The sequence below is a fragment of the Kogia breviceps genome, chromosome 19 (assembly GCF_026419965.1).
Source record: "Kogia breviceps isolate mKogBre1 chromosome 19, mKogBre1 haplotype 1, whole genome shotgun sequence".
NCBI classification, from domain to species: domain Eukaryota; kingdom Metazoa; phylum Chordata; class Mammalia; order Artiodactyla; family Physeteridae; genus Kogia; species Kogia breviceps.
The window spans coordinates 22,720,462-22,733,248 of record NC_081328.1 but is presented as its reverse complement, the minus strand read 5'-3'; the positions used below and the strand labels follow the sequence as shown (position 1 = coordinate 22,733,248).

The 12,787-nt window shown below is 39.7% G+C and overlaps 1 protein-coding gene across 6 annotated transcripts in view; it reads left to right on the top strand.

Annotated features, from left to right (window-relative positions):
- The first annotated feature begins 5,773 nt into the window (after window positions 1-5,773).
- INTS2 (integrator complex subunit 2) overlaps window positions 5,774-12,787 on the top strand; it is a 49,571-nt gene continuing 42,557 nt past the window's right edge. The window contains exons 1-5 of one of the 6 annotated variants that reach the window (XM_067020895.1): window positions 5,774-5,828; window positions 6,951-7,409; window positions 8,227-8,365; window positions 11,084-11,186; window positions 12,026-12,139. In XM_067020895.1, coding sequence (XP_066876996.1) covers window positions 7,117-7,409; window positions 8,227-8,365; window positions 11,084-11,186; window positions 12,026-12,139 — 649 coding nt within the window. In that variant the 5' untranslated portion in view covers window positions 5,774-5,828; window positions 6,951-7,116. Of the gene's footprint in view, window positions 6,125-6,950; window positions 7,410-8,226; window positions 8,366-11,083; window positions 11,187-12,025; window positions 12,140-12,787 lie in introns of all 6 variants that reach the window. The other 5 variants (XM_067020896.1, XM_059047691.2, XM_067020893.1 and 2 more) reach the window with 5 other exon arrangements.

Genomic DNA, 12,787 nt, shown 5'->3' with positions numbered 1-12,787 from the left:
TTTGAGGTGTTTTTTTTTTTTTCTTTCAGAGCGACCCACCAGAACTGTTTCAGGAATGACCTTTTGTGAAGGTAAAAGGTTGATGTTTTAAAAACTTCCTTACTTTGCCACTCCCAACTACAGAGGAAAAACAATCTTACTGAGTGATACATTTCAGCAGTCCCCAAACCATGTAGTGTCTTACAGGCTTGCATTCAGAATGCCTGAGTTTGTCTTGATTCTGCTTTTTTCTTTTTCTTGAGTAAATCTGCTTTTAACTAAAATCAACAATCTTCCTCCACAAAAACCACCCGGTCCTTAATAGTGTTCCTTGTCACTGTGAATGGCTCTACCATCCATTCAGTTGTGCAAACCACAAACTCTTCCTGGTAACCAGTCATGAAAAACTGTTGGTCTTCTGTATTTACTATCATATATGTCCATTTCTATCTCTCTTGGCCTGACCTTAGTCTAAATTAGCACTATGCAATGCTATAAAGGTGATTAGGTAAAAGACCCTTATCTGGGTGGACCACTGCAATATCCTTCTAACTTCGTGTCTCTACTTTCAGTATGTTCTTTACTTGGTAGCTTAAAACCCTTTATGGCTGCTTCTTGCTCTAAAGATAGATACCAAAAACCAAAAGTCTTAGATGCCCCAGAATGGGCCTTTCTCCTGTGTTCTCCTAGCCTCCTAGGCATTTGAGTTCTTTGAAAGTCCCACGGTTATTCTTGCCTTAAGGCATCCCCCTAATTACCACATATGCCCTTGCCTCAGATCAGGGTCCCTTGTTATATACTCTTATTGTTATATATTCTTTTTTTTTTTTTTTTTTTTTTTTTTTTGTGGTACGCGGGCCTCTCACTGTTGTGGCCTCTCCCGTTGCGGAGCACAGGCTCCCGACGCGCAGGCTCAGAGGCCATAGCTCACGGGCCCAGCCGCTCCACTGCATGTGGGATCTTCCCGGACCCGGGCACGAACCCATATCTCCTGCATCGCCAGGCGGATTCTCAACCACTGCGCCACCAGGGAAGCCCTGTTATATATTCTTATTGTAACACACTATATGGGGACTTCATAGTGTTTTTTGCAGTTTATAATTGATTGCCTCTGCTACCAAATGACTCCATGAGGGCAGAAATTTGGTCTGTTGTGCATACAGTTCCAATGCAACACTTAGCATGTAGTAAGGCACTGTAATATTTATCATATAGACTTCTTGTAACATACCAGAAATTACAGAACTTTTTTGCAAATAATTTAAATGAAGTTATAAAATTTTAATTACTTGGAACTTTTTTCACATTAGTAGAAATAGTTTGGCATCACTGGATTAGGATTCTTGTACTCCTAGTTTTGCCACCTTCTTGCTTGTGACTTCAGACAAATCATTGAACCACCTGAAGTCTCAATTTGCTCATTTGTACATGAACTCAACCGTAACCATATCTTCCTAACCAGCTTCGTGAACCTCCAAGGAAACTGCAAAAAACACTTTGAAGTTTTTAAAATACAAATGTGAGGGATGTTTAATATAATACCTGTGTTCTCTAGAAGAGTCAAATCCAGAATAAGGCTTGCAAGAGAAAAAAGATGCTTAATGGCAACAACAAATACGTTTCTAGCAAGAGCAAGGATGGAAAAGATACAAAGAGTAAAGTATTTAGCACTCAAGCTTTATCTCCCTTCTGTCCCAAACTACCCCCACTAAAAAGATACCAGCTTGAAGGGTCTTCAGGCTCTAAAATGTAAAATAACATGATGGAGTTAAAGTCTGAGACAGTTAACTGATTTAAAGGAGTCTCAAGTCTCCACACCCAAATGAATTACATCCTGGGTGCTGAAAAAACTTGCAGATATGAATTCAAAAACACCGTAAAAATGAAGGGTTCTGAAAGAGTGGAAATTATAACTTGCCCAGTTTTTAAAATTTAAAAAACTTATGTCCTAGAAACTACTAACAAATTTCCTTGACTCTAGGAACAAGATCATCAGAAGCCAGGATAAAGCACTGTTCATTCAATAAACGAATTGATTATCTACCCTAGTAATGAGATACAAACCTTTGACCTTAAGCCCTCAGTCTACTGAGAAACATATTTGTATAAACAGTTTGATAAGTAAGCCCTCTAAAGTGGTATGAAGGTTTCATAATTCATGCTTGAATTAATTTAAAAAACCAATAGTAAGTGCCATACTGTGTGCCAAGGGCAAAGAAATAAATATGAATCCTGCCCTCAAAGTACTTACTTTCTGGTGAGAGGGACAGACTAAAAATTCCAACAATTACAGGGTAATATATGAAGTACTACAATGGAAAGAAGCAAAGGGTGGCTTGGGAGCACTGAAGAAGGGTACTTAAGCCTAATGAAGAGATAAGTGATTTGTCAGGAAGGGATTTCTTACAAGGGAACACTAGAGGTGAGACTTTAAAGGATACTTGGGGGTTACTACATAAAGAGAATAAAAGGCATTCCACACAGTAGGGGAGAAGACCCATGAATAACATGAAGGATTTGGGAAACCAGCAGTTTAAACTGACTAAAATGGAGGCACCATGGTGGGACATGGCAGAAGTCTTGGCTAGAGAGGAGTCAGATCACAAAAAAACTGTCTTGAGCACCACCTTAAAGAAAGTGAAATTTATCCCTAAGCAGGGAAGTGTTTTAGTAGTTGGGATGATTCATAATTGGTTGAACAATTATACCCAAAAAGGCTTGATTGGTGGAGCTATGTCAACTTGGAGGGATGTCTCTAATGTTCTGCTACAGAACCTTGGCTCGACCTAATTGTCCTCAACAATTTACCTATAAAATTAATGCAGATACGATATGTTTAGCCAAAGCAGATAGCCAGTATAAAAGAAGAGTCCAAAAGGTCTTGACAGGCAGAAACAATTGAAGAAATCTTGTAAAATAGACACACTGTTGAGGATAATTATAAAAAGAGTTCCATGTTGAGAAAACTGGAGCTAGATATCTCCTGAGATCCCTTTACTTTTGAAATTCCGTGATTCTATTTCCAAAGAACATTGGTGCTCCTTTAAATACCTAAGTCTTTTAATTTGTTGAAGCTCATTTACTGGGAAATAATTTACATAAAAGCACCTAGTATATCTGAAACACAGTAGATACTGTTTTTTTCTTTTTTTCTTTCTCTTTTTCTTTCTTCCCCTAGTCTGATTGAAAAATAGTTAAAGTAGGAAAGAATAAATCAAAGTAAGCCAGTCAGAGTTGAATGTTCACTTCATCCAGGACTTAAAGTATAGGAACTATATAACATGTTCCATCAAATCTAAGACACCAGTAATTGCAAAACGTTTTATGTACCACTAAGAAAAAAAAATGCTGTCAAGTACAACTTAACAACTAGTAATTGTAAGATGTCCCAGTTTCAGAGATGTTAAAATGTGAAAAAAAGTCATCATAGAATTGATGAAACGTATCTTTTCATGAGGAGAAATGGTAATGAGCCTCAGTACCACATTGGTCTTAAAAAGGGATTATTTCCTCAAACATTTAATAACAAAAAGACATGCCATAATTATATAAGATACTCTTGATAATCCTTTGAGAAGATACTCCTTTGATAATCAAAGGTTAATTTCTAGCATTATTTACCACTCTAGAAGTTCCCGAATCTGCCTAAGTAAACATCTGATCTGCCAGGTCTTTAGAAATTGGTTTTAGTATAGTTAGGGAGTAGGCCTCAGAGGAAGCCGATCTAAAACTCAAAAGCTCATGAATAAATCTTTGTTCACTAGGATTTCTTAGTTCTATAGAATGATTACAAAAATTATTTCACTGGCAAACATTGCAATGTATTTTTGAAAGACTTTTGTTGACTAATTGGATATGAGGGGGAGAGGTTGGAGTCTAGGATGATTTCCAGGTTTCTAGCTTGAGCAACTCTGGGTGTTAGAAATATTCACTGAGATAAAACTTGGAAGAGAAAGGTACTTGGAGGAAGATAAGTATCAATACTCATTAGCATTACACTCTAGATATCTCATTCAGGTAGGATGTGATTTGCTATTCTCTACAGATCAAGATGGATGTACATGTTATATCTCCATTAGTGATTATAGGATCATAAACAGAATTGGAAGAGATCTTAAAAATCACTTAGTTCATATCCACCTCCTCCTCTCATTCATTCCCCCAAACCAGTGTTTGAATTCCCTTCACTCTTGTGAAATGATCATCCAGGGAGAATGAAATTGCTTAACCTCTCACTCTCAATTCCCACAACTGCAAAATGGAAATATTACCTACCTCAGAGAATTACATCAGATAACAGATAAAAAAACACCGAGTGCCTAGCAAGTGTTCAGTAAGTAGGTCCTTAATAGATTATCAGCTTAAAAAGTGACAATGTTGTACAGTTTGTGACCCATTGTGAAATTGATTGTGACATCAATTTTAGTGTTCAGTGACCAAAAATTTAAAGAAGTGAAATAGAATACATAACATGTAATATGTGTATTATTTTATAAAACGTTTCTTTCCATGTAAATGTGGATATACATGTATATCTGTACTCTGGGTCACAATGTGAAATGTATTACTGTGGGCCAGCTGGAAAAAAGTTTGAGAAACACTGCAACACACATTAGTTCTTTTCTTACTTTGCTGATTTTTCATGTTGAAAGCAGACCTTATTTTTAAAGAGATTATCCCTTTTTCAAAGTTTTAGAAACTATTAAGTATGAAGTACTGTATCTCTGTAAAATATTTTTGTTTCAGCTCCTCACATAATATCTGCTGAATAGAAGGTGTTAAATACACATTGGTTGAATCAGGAACCGAAAATAATATGAAAATATATAGAGACTAGAGGTTCTCAATCTACTGGGTGATCAAAACTCCTTTGAGAAGTTGTTGCAAGTTTTGGACCCTCTTTCCAGAAGAACTGTCAAACACTGACAATTTTGCACGGATTCTAGAGAATTCTTTAAACTTCATCCATCGTCCAATAAGAACCCGAAATGAAGATGTTTAACTTATGAGTGTGTGTTGAGGTCGAGAGCAGAAGAAGGCTTGGGATTAGATTACTTTTTAAATTCTCCAACAAATCCTAGGATTATAAAACTGGTGTCGAAAGGCCACCACAGTTCTAGAGGCAGAGATGGAAAGAAATGTGTACAGTCTTGTTCTATTAGTGTTTTGGTCAAAGAATAGTGGGGGTCAACTTTAACTTTTTTAAAAAAAAATTATTTATTTTTGGCTGCTTTGGGTCTTCGTTGCTTCTTGCGGGCTTTCTCTAGTTGCGGTGAGTGGGGGGGGGGGGCTATTCGTTGCGGTGAGCCGGTTTCTCGTTGCGGTGGCTTCTCTTGTTGCGGAGCACGGGCTCTAGGCGCGGGGACTTAGGTAGTTGTGGTTCTCGGGCTCTAGAGCGCAGGCTCAGTAGTTGTGGCGCACACGGCTTAGTTGCTCCGCGGCATGTGGGATCTTCCCGTTCCAAGGCTCGAACCCGTGTCCCCTGCATTGGCAGGCAGATTCTTAACCACTGCGCCACCAGGGAAGTCCCAACTTTAATATTTCTTTTACATACGTTGTCATTTGAATGCCACGGTAGTCCTGTGATGATGAAACTGCAGTTCGGAGGGACTTAATGATTTATCTAAAAGGATTCAGCAGCTGTGCTCTGCTAAAGAGACTGCAAACAGCACGACCCTACAACCCACAGGGGGAAGTTGGGTAGAGCACACAGAGGCGGCGGAAGGGGTGGAGCCACCCATGCGCGCCGTTGCATCATCGCCGACGTCTCCAGGTTTCCTTTCGCAGCCACCGTTCTTTTCAGTCCAGTACGGTGGCCGACGGGAGCCAGACGCTGGGGATGAATGAAGGTGCTGTGTGCAGGTTGAAACAGTCTCCTCCGCTTTCCCCTCCCTTCAGTCCGGGCTGTGCCTTTGTGCGGTGTCCTCATCCAGCCCCCATCACACCGCTGGCCCGACTGGTCCCGGCGACTGGGTTTTTGCTGCCCAGGTCGACTCAGGGCACAACCAGGGCTGGAGAATCCGGATTATCGCCTAGGCCTAACTTCGGACCGCGCTCTAGATTTCTACCGCGTCCCGCCTCTAGTCCCGCCTCTAGGGCGCCGAATCCCCGTGGGGTCCCCGGAGGTTGGAGGGTAGATCTTAAGGTATGAAGCTTTCACTTCTCAGACATCAGAGCGTTTTGGGGTCCATGTCCGCAACCTGCCCGACCTTTCTCAGCCAGAGGGATTGGTTGGTTCTCGTTACGCCCGGGGCCAGACCTATGAGCGCACATGTGTTGGCGCCTCGGCTCTATCAGCCCGCCCCTCCGTTAAAAGGCCAGCTCCTTTTGCTTAAAAGCAAAACGTTTCTGCCCAGCCCTCTGTTACCCACGTTTCTGCTAGTCTGTGGGTCTCAAAGCGGATGGCTTTGGCGACCTGCTACTTGCTTTTTCTGTTTCTGATTGCTCTTGAAGACAGAGAAGTGCCCAAGTGGGACTCAGCTTTCTCCGACAACTAATTGCACCTCCACAGCCGTTTTGTTTGTTTGTTTGTTACTAGTAACACAGGGGATATAGGATAGTGTTAAGGTCTCCAGATCGTTGAATCTGTCATAGCTTCTGGCTAGTGAGGCGATTTACCAGTGCTTCCACCGACTCGTGGAGGGTGGGAAAGAGAAGCCTAACGGTTCTTCACGTATGTTGGGTAGGTGTGTGAAAATAGGTACAAAAGAGGAATGTCCTTAACTATGCTGTTCTTTTACTTGCATTGTGTCACTCATAGGAGTGGTACAGTGGAGAAACTATTGGACTGGGATTTAGTAGATGAGGGTTCAGCCTTGGATTTTGCCACTGACTAGTAATATTCCTCTGGGCCTGTTACTTAATCTCTCTGGGTTTCATATTCCTTCTTTGCAAAATGGTAGTATTAGAACAGAAGGTCCCTAAGTCTGAAAGAGACATTAATATACTCTGTTTTCTTTCTCATTTTCCAGGTGGCAGTAGAAACATAGAGAGCCTTTAATTGTGCCAGGAATATTGCCAACATCGGGGCCTATTAAAGATAAACCACATTTTTCAGAGGTTTTAAAAAGAGGGGCACTCATACATGTGGAGTTATACCCCTACTTTTTTTTTTAACCACTAGGATCAACAGTGATAATGACCGAGTGTACAAGCCTTCAGTTTGTCAGTCCTTTTGCTTTTGAGGCAATGCAGAAGGTGGATGTTGTTCGTTTGGCATCTTTAAGTGATCCAGAATTAAGACTTCTCCTGCCCTGCTTGGTGCGGATGGCACTTTGTGCTCCTGCTGACCAGAGCCAAAGCTGGGCTCAGGATAAAAAACTCATCCTTCGTCTTCTCTCTGGAGTGGAAGCTGTCAATTCCATTGTTGCTTTGTTGTCTGTGGACTTTCATGCTTTAGAACAGGATGCCAGCAAAGAACAGCAGCTTAGGTAATGTAATAATATATAATATGTGGATTGATTGGTATTTACTTGGATTTGCTGAAAAAGAGGGAATCAAATTTTTTTGGCGATTTTAGGGCTTCTTATTGCAGTGCACTCTTCCAGAAAAGAGAAGATTGGGAATCTGAACTTTGGAGAACATTTTTTAAAGTTATTTTTAATTTATAATTAAAAATCTAGGGTCTTTTCAATTCCATATTGTAAAATGATGTGCTGAGGACTTTGGCTATATACACTGTTGTACTCAGGCTAAACTGATTAGGCCAATTACTCTCAGTGGGAAGGGGGTAGAGTAAGTTCCCCTAGAGTAGAAGGATTTATTGGAATCTCCTGAGAGGCTTTTATTTTAATTTTTTGGCTCTGCCACACAGCATGCAGGATCTTAGTTCCCTGACCAGGGATCTTAGTTCCCCAACCAGGGATGGAAACCCCACCCCCTGCAGTGGAAGTGTGGAGTCTTAACCACTGGACCTCCAGGGAAGTCCTGTAGGAGGCTTGTTAAGCTTGTACTGAGTCCCCCAAATTCTGGACATTTGTTTTGTCCTTCCTCCCCCATTGTGGATCCAGTAGTGAGCCACTGTTGTTAATGGAAGTGGGTGTTAACTGTCAGTTGTAATGGAGTCTTTACACAAGTTGTGAATCTCTGAAATAGACAAACTAAACATTTCAGAAGTAATACATTCATGAAATATATGAAAAGAATTCATACATTCTTTTGTAGATTATTTCTGTAAAAGATCATTTTTATGCTTTTATTTCTGTGCCAGTGTTCTCATAATTGTTTTACACGTTTGGACTTTATTAGGCATAAACTTGGAGGAGGCAGTGGAGAGAGCATCCTGGTATCACAGCTGCAGCATGGACTGACTTTAGAGTTTGAACACAGTGATTCACCTCGACGATTGCGTCTTGTGCTTAGTGAACTTTTGGCAATTATGAACAAGGTGTGTCTGTTTTAATCACAGCTCAAAATATGCATGACTTGGGCTTCCCTGGTGGCGCAGTGGTTGAGAGTCCGCCTGCCGATGCAGGGACGCGGGTTCGTGCCCCGGTCCGGGAAGATCCCACGTGCCGCGGAGCAGCTGGTTCCGTGAGCCATGCATGGCCGCAGAGCCTGCGCGTCCGGAGCCTGTGATCCTCAACGGGAGAGGCCACAACAGTGAGAGGCCCGTGTACCGGGAAAAAAAAAAAAAAAAAAATAATGCATGACTTGATGTCTACACATAGAAGGTAGAAACAGGCAAGAAGGCAGGCAGGTTGCATCCTCTCATACACATATTTCTATTTGTTATGTAAGTGTCTTCCTTTCAGAGGCTTGAAAGGATATTAAATGCCTGCTTTTAAAGGCTGTTTCTAATTACTATTTTCTCTAATTTATGCCTATTCTGCATTCTCTATCATAAGGTTTTTTTCTGTATGGAGTCCATTCAATGGCTTCTTGATATTTAGAAAGATATATAGCTCAAGACCAAATGACAAAATTTGAAAATATCTCTATAGGATATAATTTCTCCCATAAAATGTTGTGAAATATGTATTTGATTCCTAAAAAATGTGTGAGATTCCTTTAGATACTGATTGAATTATGTACCTCATACGTAACGGTGACTGGGGAGTATCAAAGCTGAATTGAATGTGGGATATTTGGCTAGCTTCACTCATTAGATGACTGAATTGTTCCTGTATACTAAAGAAGGCTATTCAACCTCTCATCTCAGCAAAATGATACGTTTCTTTCTTTCCTTCTTCTATTTTTTAATTTAAAAAAATTTTTTATTTTATTTTTGGTTGCGTTGGGTCTTCGTTGCTGCACGGGCTTTCTCTAGTTGCAGCGAGTGGGGGCTACTCTTCCCTGTGGTGTGTGGGCTTCTCATTGCGGTGGCTTCCCTTGCTGCAGAGCACGGGCTCTAGGCATGTGGGCTCAGTAGTTGTGGCATGCAGGTTTCAGTAGTTGTGGCTCATGGGCTCTAGAGCGCAGGCTCAGTAGTTGTGGCGCACGGGCTTAGTTGGTCTGCGGCATGTGGGATCTTCCCGGAGCAGGGCTCAAACCCGTGTCCCCTGCATTGGCAGGCAGATTCTTAACCACTGCACCACCAGGCAAGTCCCTACTTATTTATTTTTATTGAAGATTTGCAATGTTATATTAGTTTCGGGTGTACATAGTTTACGTCATGGACTTTCGGGTGATAATGGTTAATTGAAACTCTGAATTTTAAATTTGTGAATGTTAGGAGTTACCATACAGAGAACTAAATTGGATCTTCATATTAAGATGTCTTATATAAGATTCGGCCCAGAGTTTGAGAAGCAAATGTTTTTTACTTTGAGAATCTCAAGGTTAGTTAATTTATAATAAATAAAGTTTAGTTTTATCAGTTGTGGACCAAAAAAACCTAAATTCTGTTTCCAGAGAAAATACTGATGGCGGGGTTGGATTTAGTTAGTTCTAGATAGTTTTTAAGATGTGTTACAAATCTTAATTTTTTTTTTCTATTACAAAGTTATTTACTTCAGCTCTTTTCTACTATACTGATAGTCTTTAATTTTTTCTTTTTCTTTTTTTTTATTTTTGATTTTTCTTATTTTTTTGGCCATACCATATGGCTGGCAGGCTCTTAGTTCTCTGACCAGGGATCGAACCTGGGCCATCAGCAGTGAAAGCACAGAGTCCTTACCACTGAACCGCTGGGGAATTCTTGACAGTCTTTAATTTTAACTAATATTTTCCTACATCTTTTTCTTAATACTGTACTTGATGCTTCTAATGAAATAAGTGACCAGCTTCCTCTGAGAGGTTTCCAGTTTTTCAGTTCAGCACCCTTCAGCATATGGGAAATGTAGCAATGAAACTTCTGTAGGAAATTTTCAGAAAAGCTGGTTGATACTTTTTTTTTTTTTTGCAGTTTTTGCGGTACGCGGGCCTCTCACTGTTGTGGCCTCTCCCGTTGCGGAGCACAGGCTCTGGACGCGCAGGCTCAGCGGCCATGGCTCGCGGGCCCAGCTGCTCCGCGGCATGTGGGATCCTCCCGGACCGGGGCATGAACCCGTGTCTCCTGCATTGGCGGGTGGACTCTCAACCACTGTGCCACCAGGGAAGCCCCTGGTTGATACTTTTGATGACCTACATTTTTTTTTTTTTTTTTTTTTTGACCTACATTTTTATTCTTTGTTTTTCCCACACTTCATTTAGAACATGAATTTATAACTAATTTTCAGAAAAGTTAATTGGTACTTTTGTTGACCTAAATTTTTATTCTTTGTTTTTCCCATACTTCATTTAGAACATGAATTTATAGCTGTTATACTGCTTTAAGTTTATAGTTTTTTAGCTTTTTTTTGAACTACAACTTATGTGGGTAGCATTCTTAGTTCATTTCTTTGGCTTGTCTTATCTTTAATTCTAGATGTCTCCAAATATTTGTATAGATATAAATTGATCAAGACTTATATTGCATGTATGGAATAATAATGTGACTTGACTAATTGTGGTTAAATTGGTACAAATTCATCCAGTACTGCATATTCTACTGTAGTATATTAATGACTTATTAAGAGACATGGTCTGTAAGCTCAAAAAATAATTACAAAAATAGTAAGGGGTCTAATTCATTACCTGAAATTAAGAGAGTTCATCATTTCTTTTTTCTTTCTTTTTTTAAAAGGTATCTGAGTCCAGTGGAGAATTTTTTTTCAAGTCATCTGAGCTATTTGAGAGTCCAGTCTATTTGGAGGAAGCTGCAGATGTACTTTGTATTTTACAAGCAGGTACTATAATGAGTGCTAAGATAAATTTCAGATACAGTTTCTTGTTAAATGATACTGTGTAACCTCTTAACCTGGAGTGTTGTGCTATTTTAAGGTTCACCTTATTAAGAATGTACCTTAAAAGTTTAGGTCAAAAATGACTAATAGTAGGACAATGATTAAGTAAATTATATTATTTCCATAGTATAGCATACTGTGCAGCCATTAAAATGGTGTATTTGAAGAAATTTAATCATTTTGGAAAATGTTCACAATATGCTAAATGAAAAAAGCAAGTGGCAAAATGGTAACTAGAATATAATCCCAGTTTTGTTAAAAGTAATACCCATAGGGGGATTAAAATAAAATCTTTCAAATTATTAACTTTGAGTGATGGGATTAGGGCTGATTTTATTTTTATTCTTTGCACTTTTTGTATTTTCTGGGCTCTTTATAATAGGTATGCATGATCAGAATTAAAAGATAGAGGACATAAAAATGCAGAGAAAATTTTCATGAAAGTAACTCTTTTGACCAACACTGTCCACCACAGCGATGACAGTGTTCTGTGTTGTGCTATCTAGTACAGTAGCCACTAGCCACATGTGGTTATGGAGTACTTGAAATGTGAGTAGTGTGATTGAGGAATGAAACTATGTTTAATTTAATTTAATTTTAATTTTAGTAGTCACATGTGGCTAGTGGCTATCCTACTGGACAGTTCAGCTCTAGACTATGAAAAGAAAGTACTTATTATTAATTACTTTTAAATGACATTGGTGAAATGTCAAAAGATGTTTAATGTATAATACAATGAAATATCACTCCTTAGTAGTAATACTGATTTTGTTTTCTTATAGAGCTCCCATCCCTGCTTCCTATAGTTGATGTAGCTGAAGCCTTGCTCCATGTTAGAAATGGTGCCTGGTTCTTATGTCTGTTGGTGGCCAATGTTCCTGATAGTTTTAATGAAGGTAAACGTAATTTAAAAATGGGATATTGAAGAGATTTGCTTGGGCATGTACAGGACCTATTTTTTAAAAAAAATAAATTTATTTATTTATTTATTTTTGGCTGTGTTGGGTCTCTTTTGCTGTGCGCAGGCTTTCTCTAGTTGCTGCAGGTGGGGGCTACTCTTCGTTGTGGTGCACGGTCTTCTCATTGCGGTGGCTTCTCTTGTTGTGGAGCACGGGCTCTAGGCTTGCGACCTTCAGTAGTTGTGGCATGCAGGCTCAGTAGTTGTGGCCCGCGAGCTCTAGAGCACCGGCTCAGTAGTTGTGGCACGCGGGCTTAGTCGCTCCTTGGCATGTGGGATCTTACCGGACCAGGGCTCGAACCTGTGTCCCCTGCATCAGCAAGCAGATTCTTAACCACTGCACCACCAGGGAAGTCCCTAGGACCTATATTTTCAGCTAAGAAGAAACACTTATAGGGTTTTATTTGCGATTTTATTTTTTGAAAATTTATTAGTGTGTATTCATTGTAGAAATGCTGAGTTTAGAGAATTCATAATTGTTTTGAGGTTACAGATTTAAGTACAATGATTATGCAGCAAAATTTTTATTTTTGGCCATTCATCACCAGTGCTATCATAGGGAAGTAAAAAATACTAAAGAAATAGA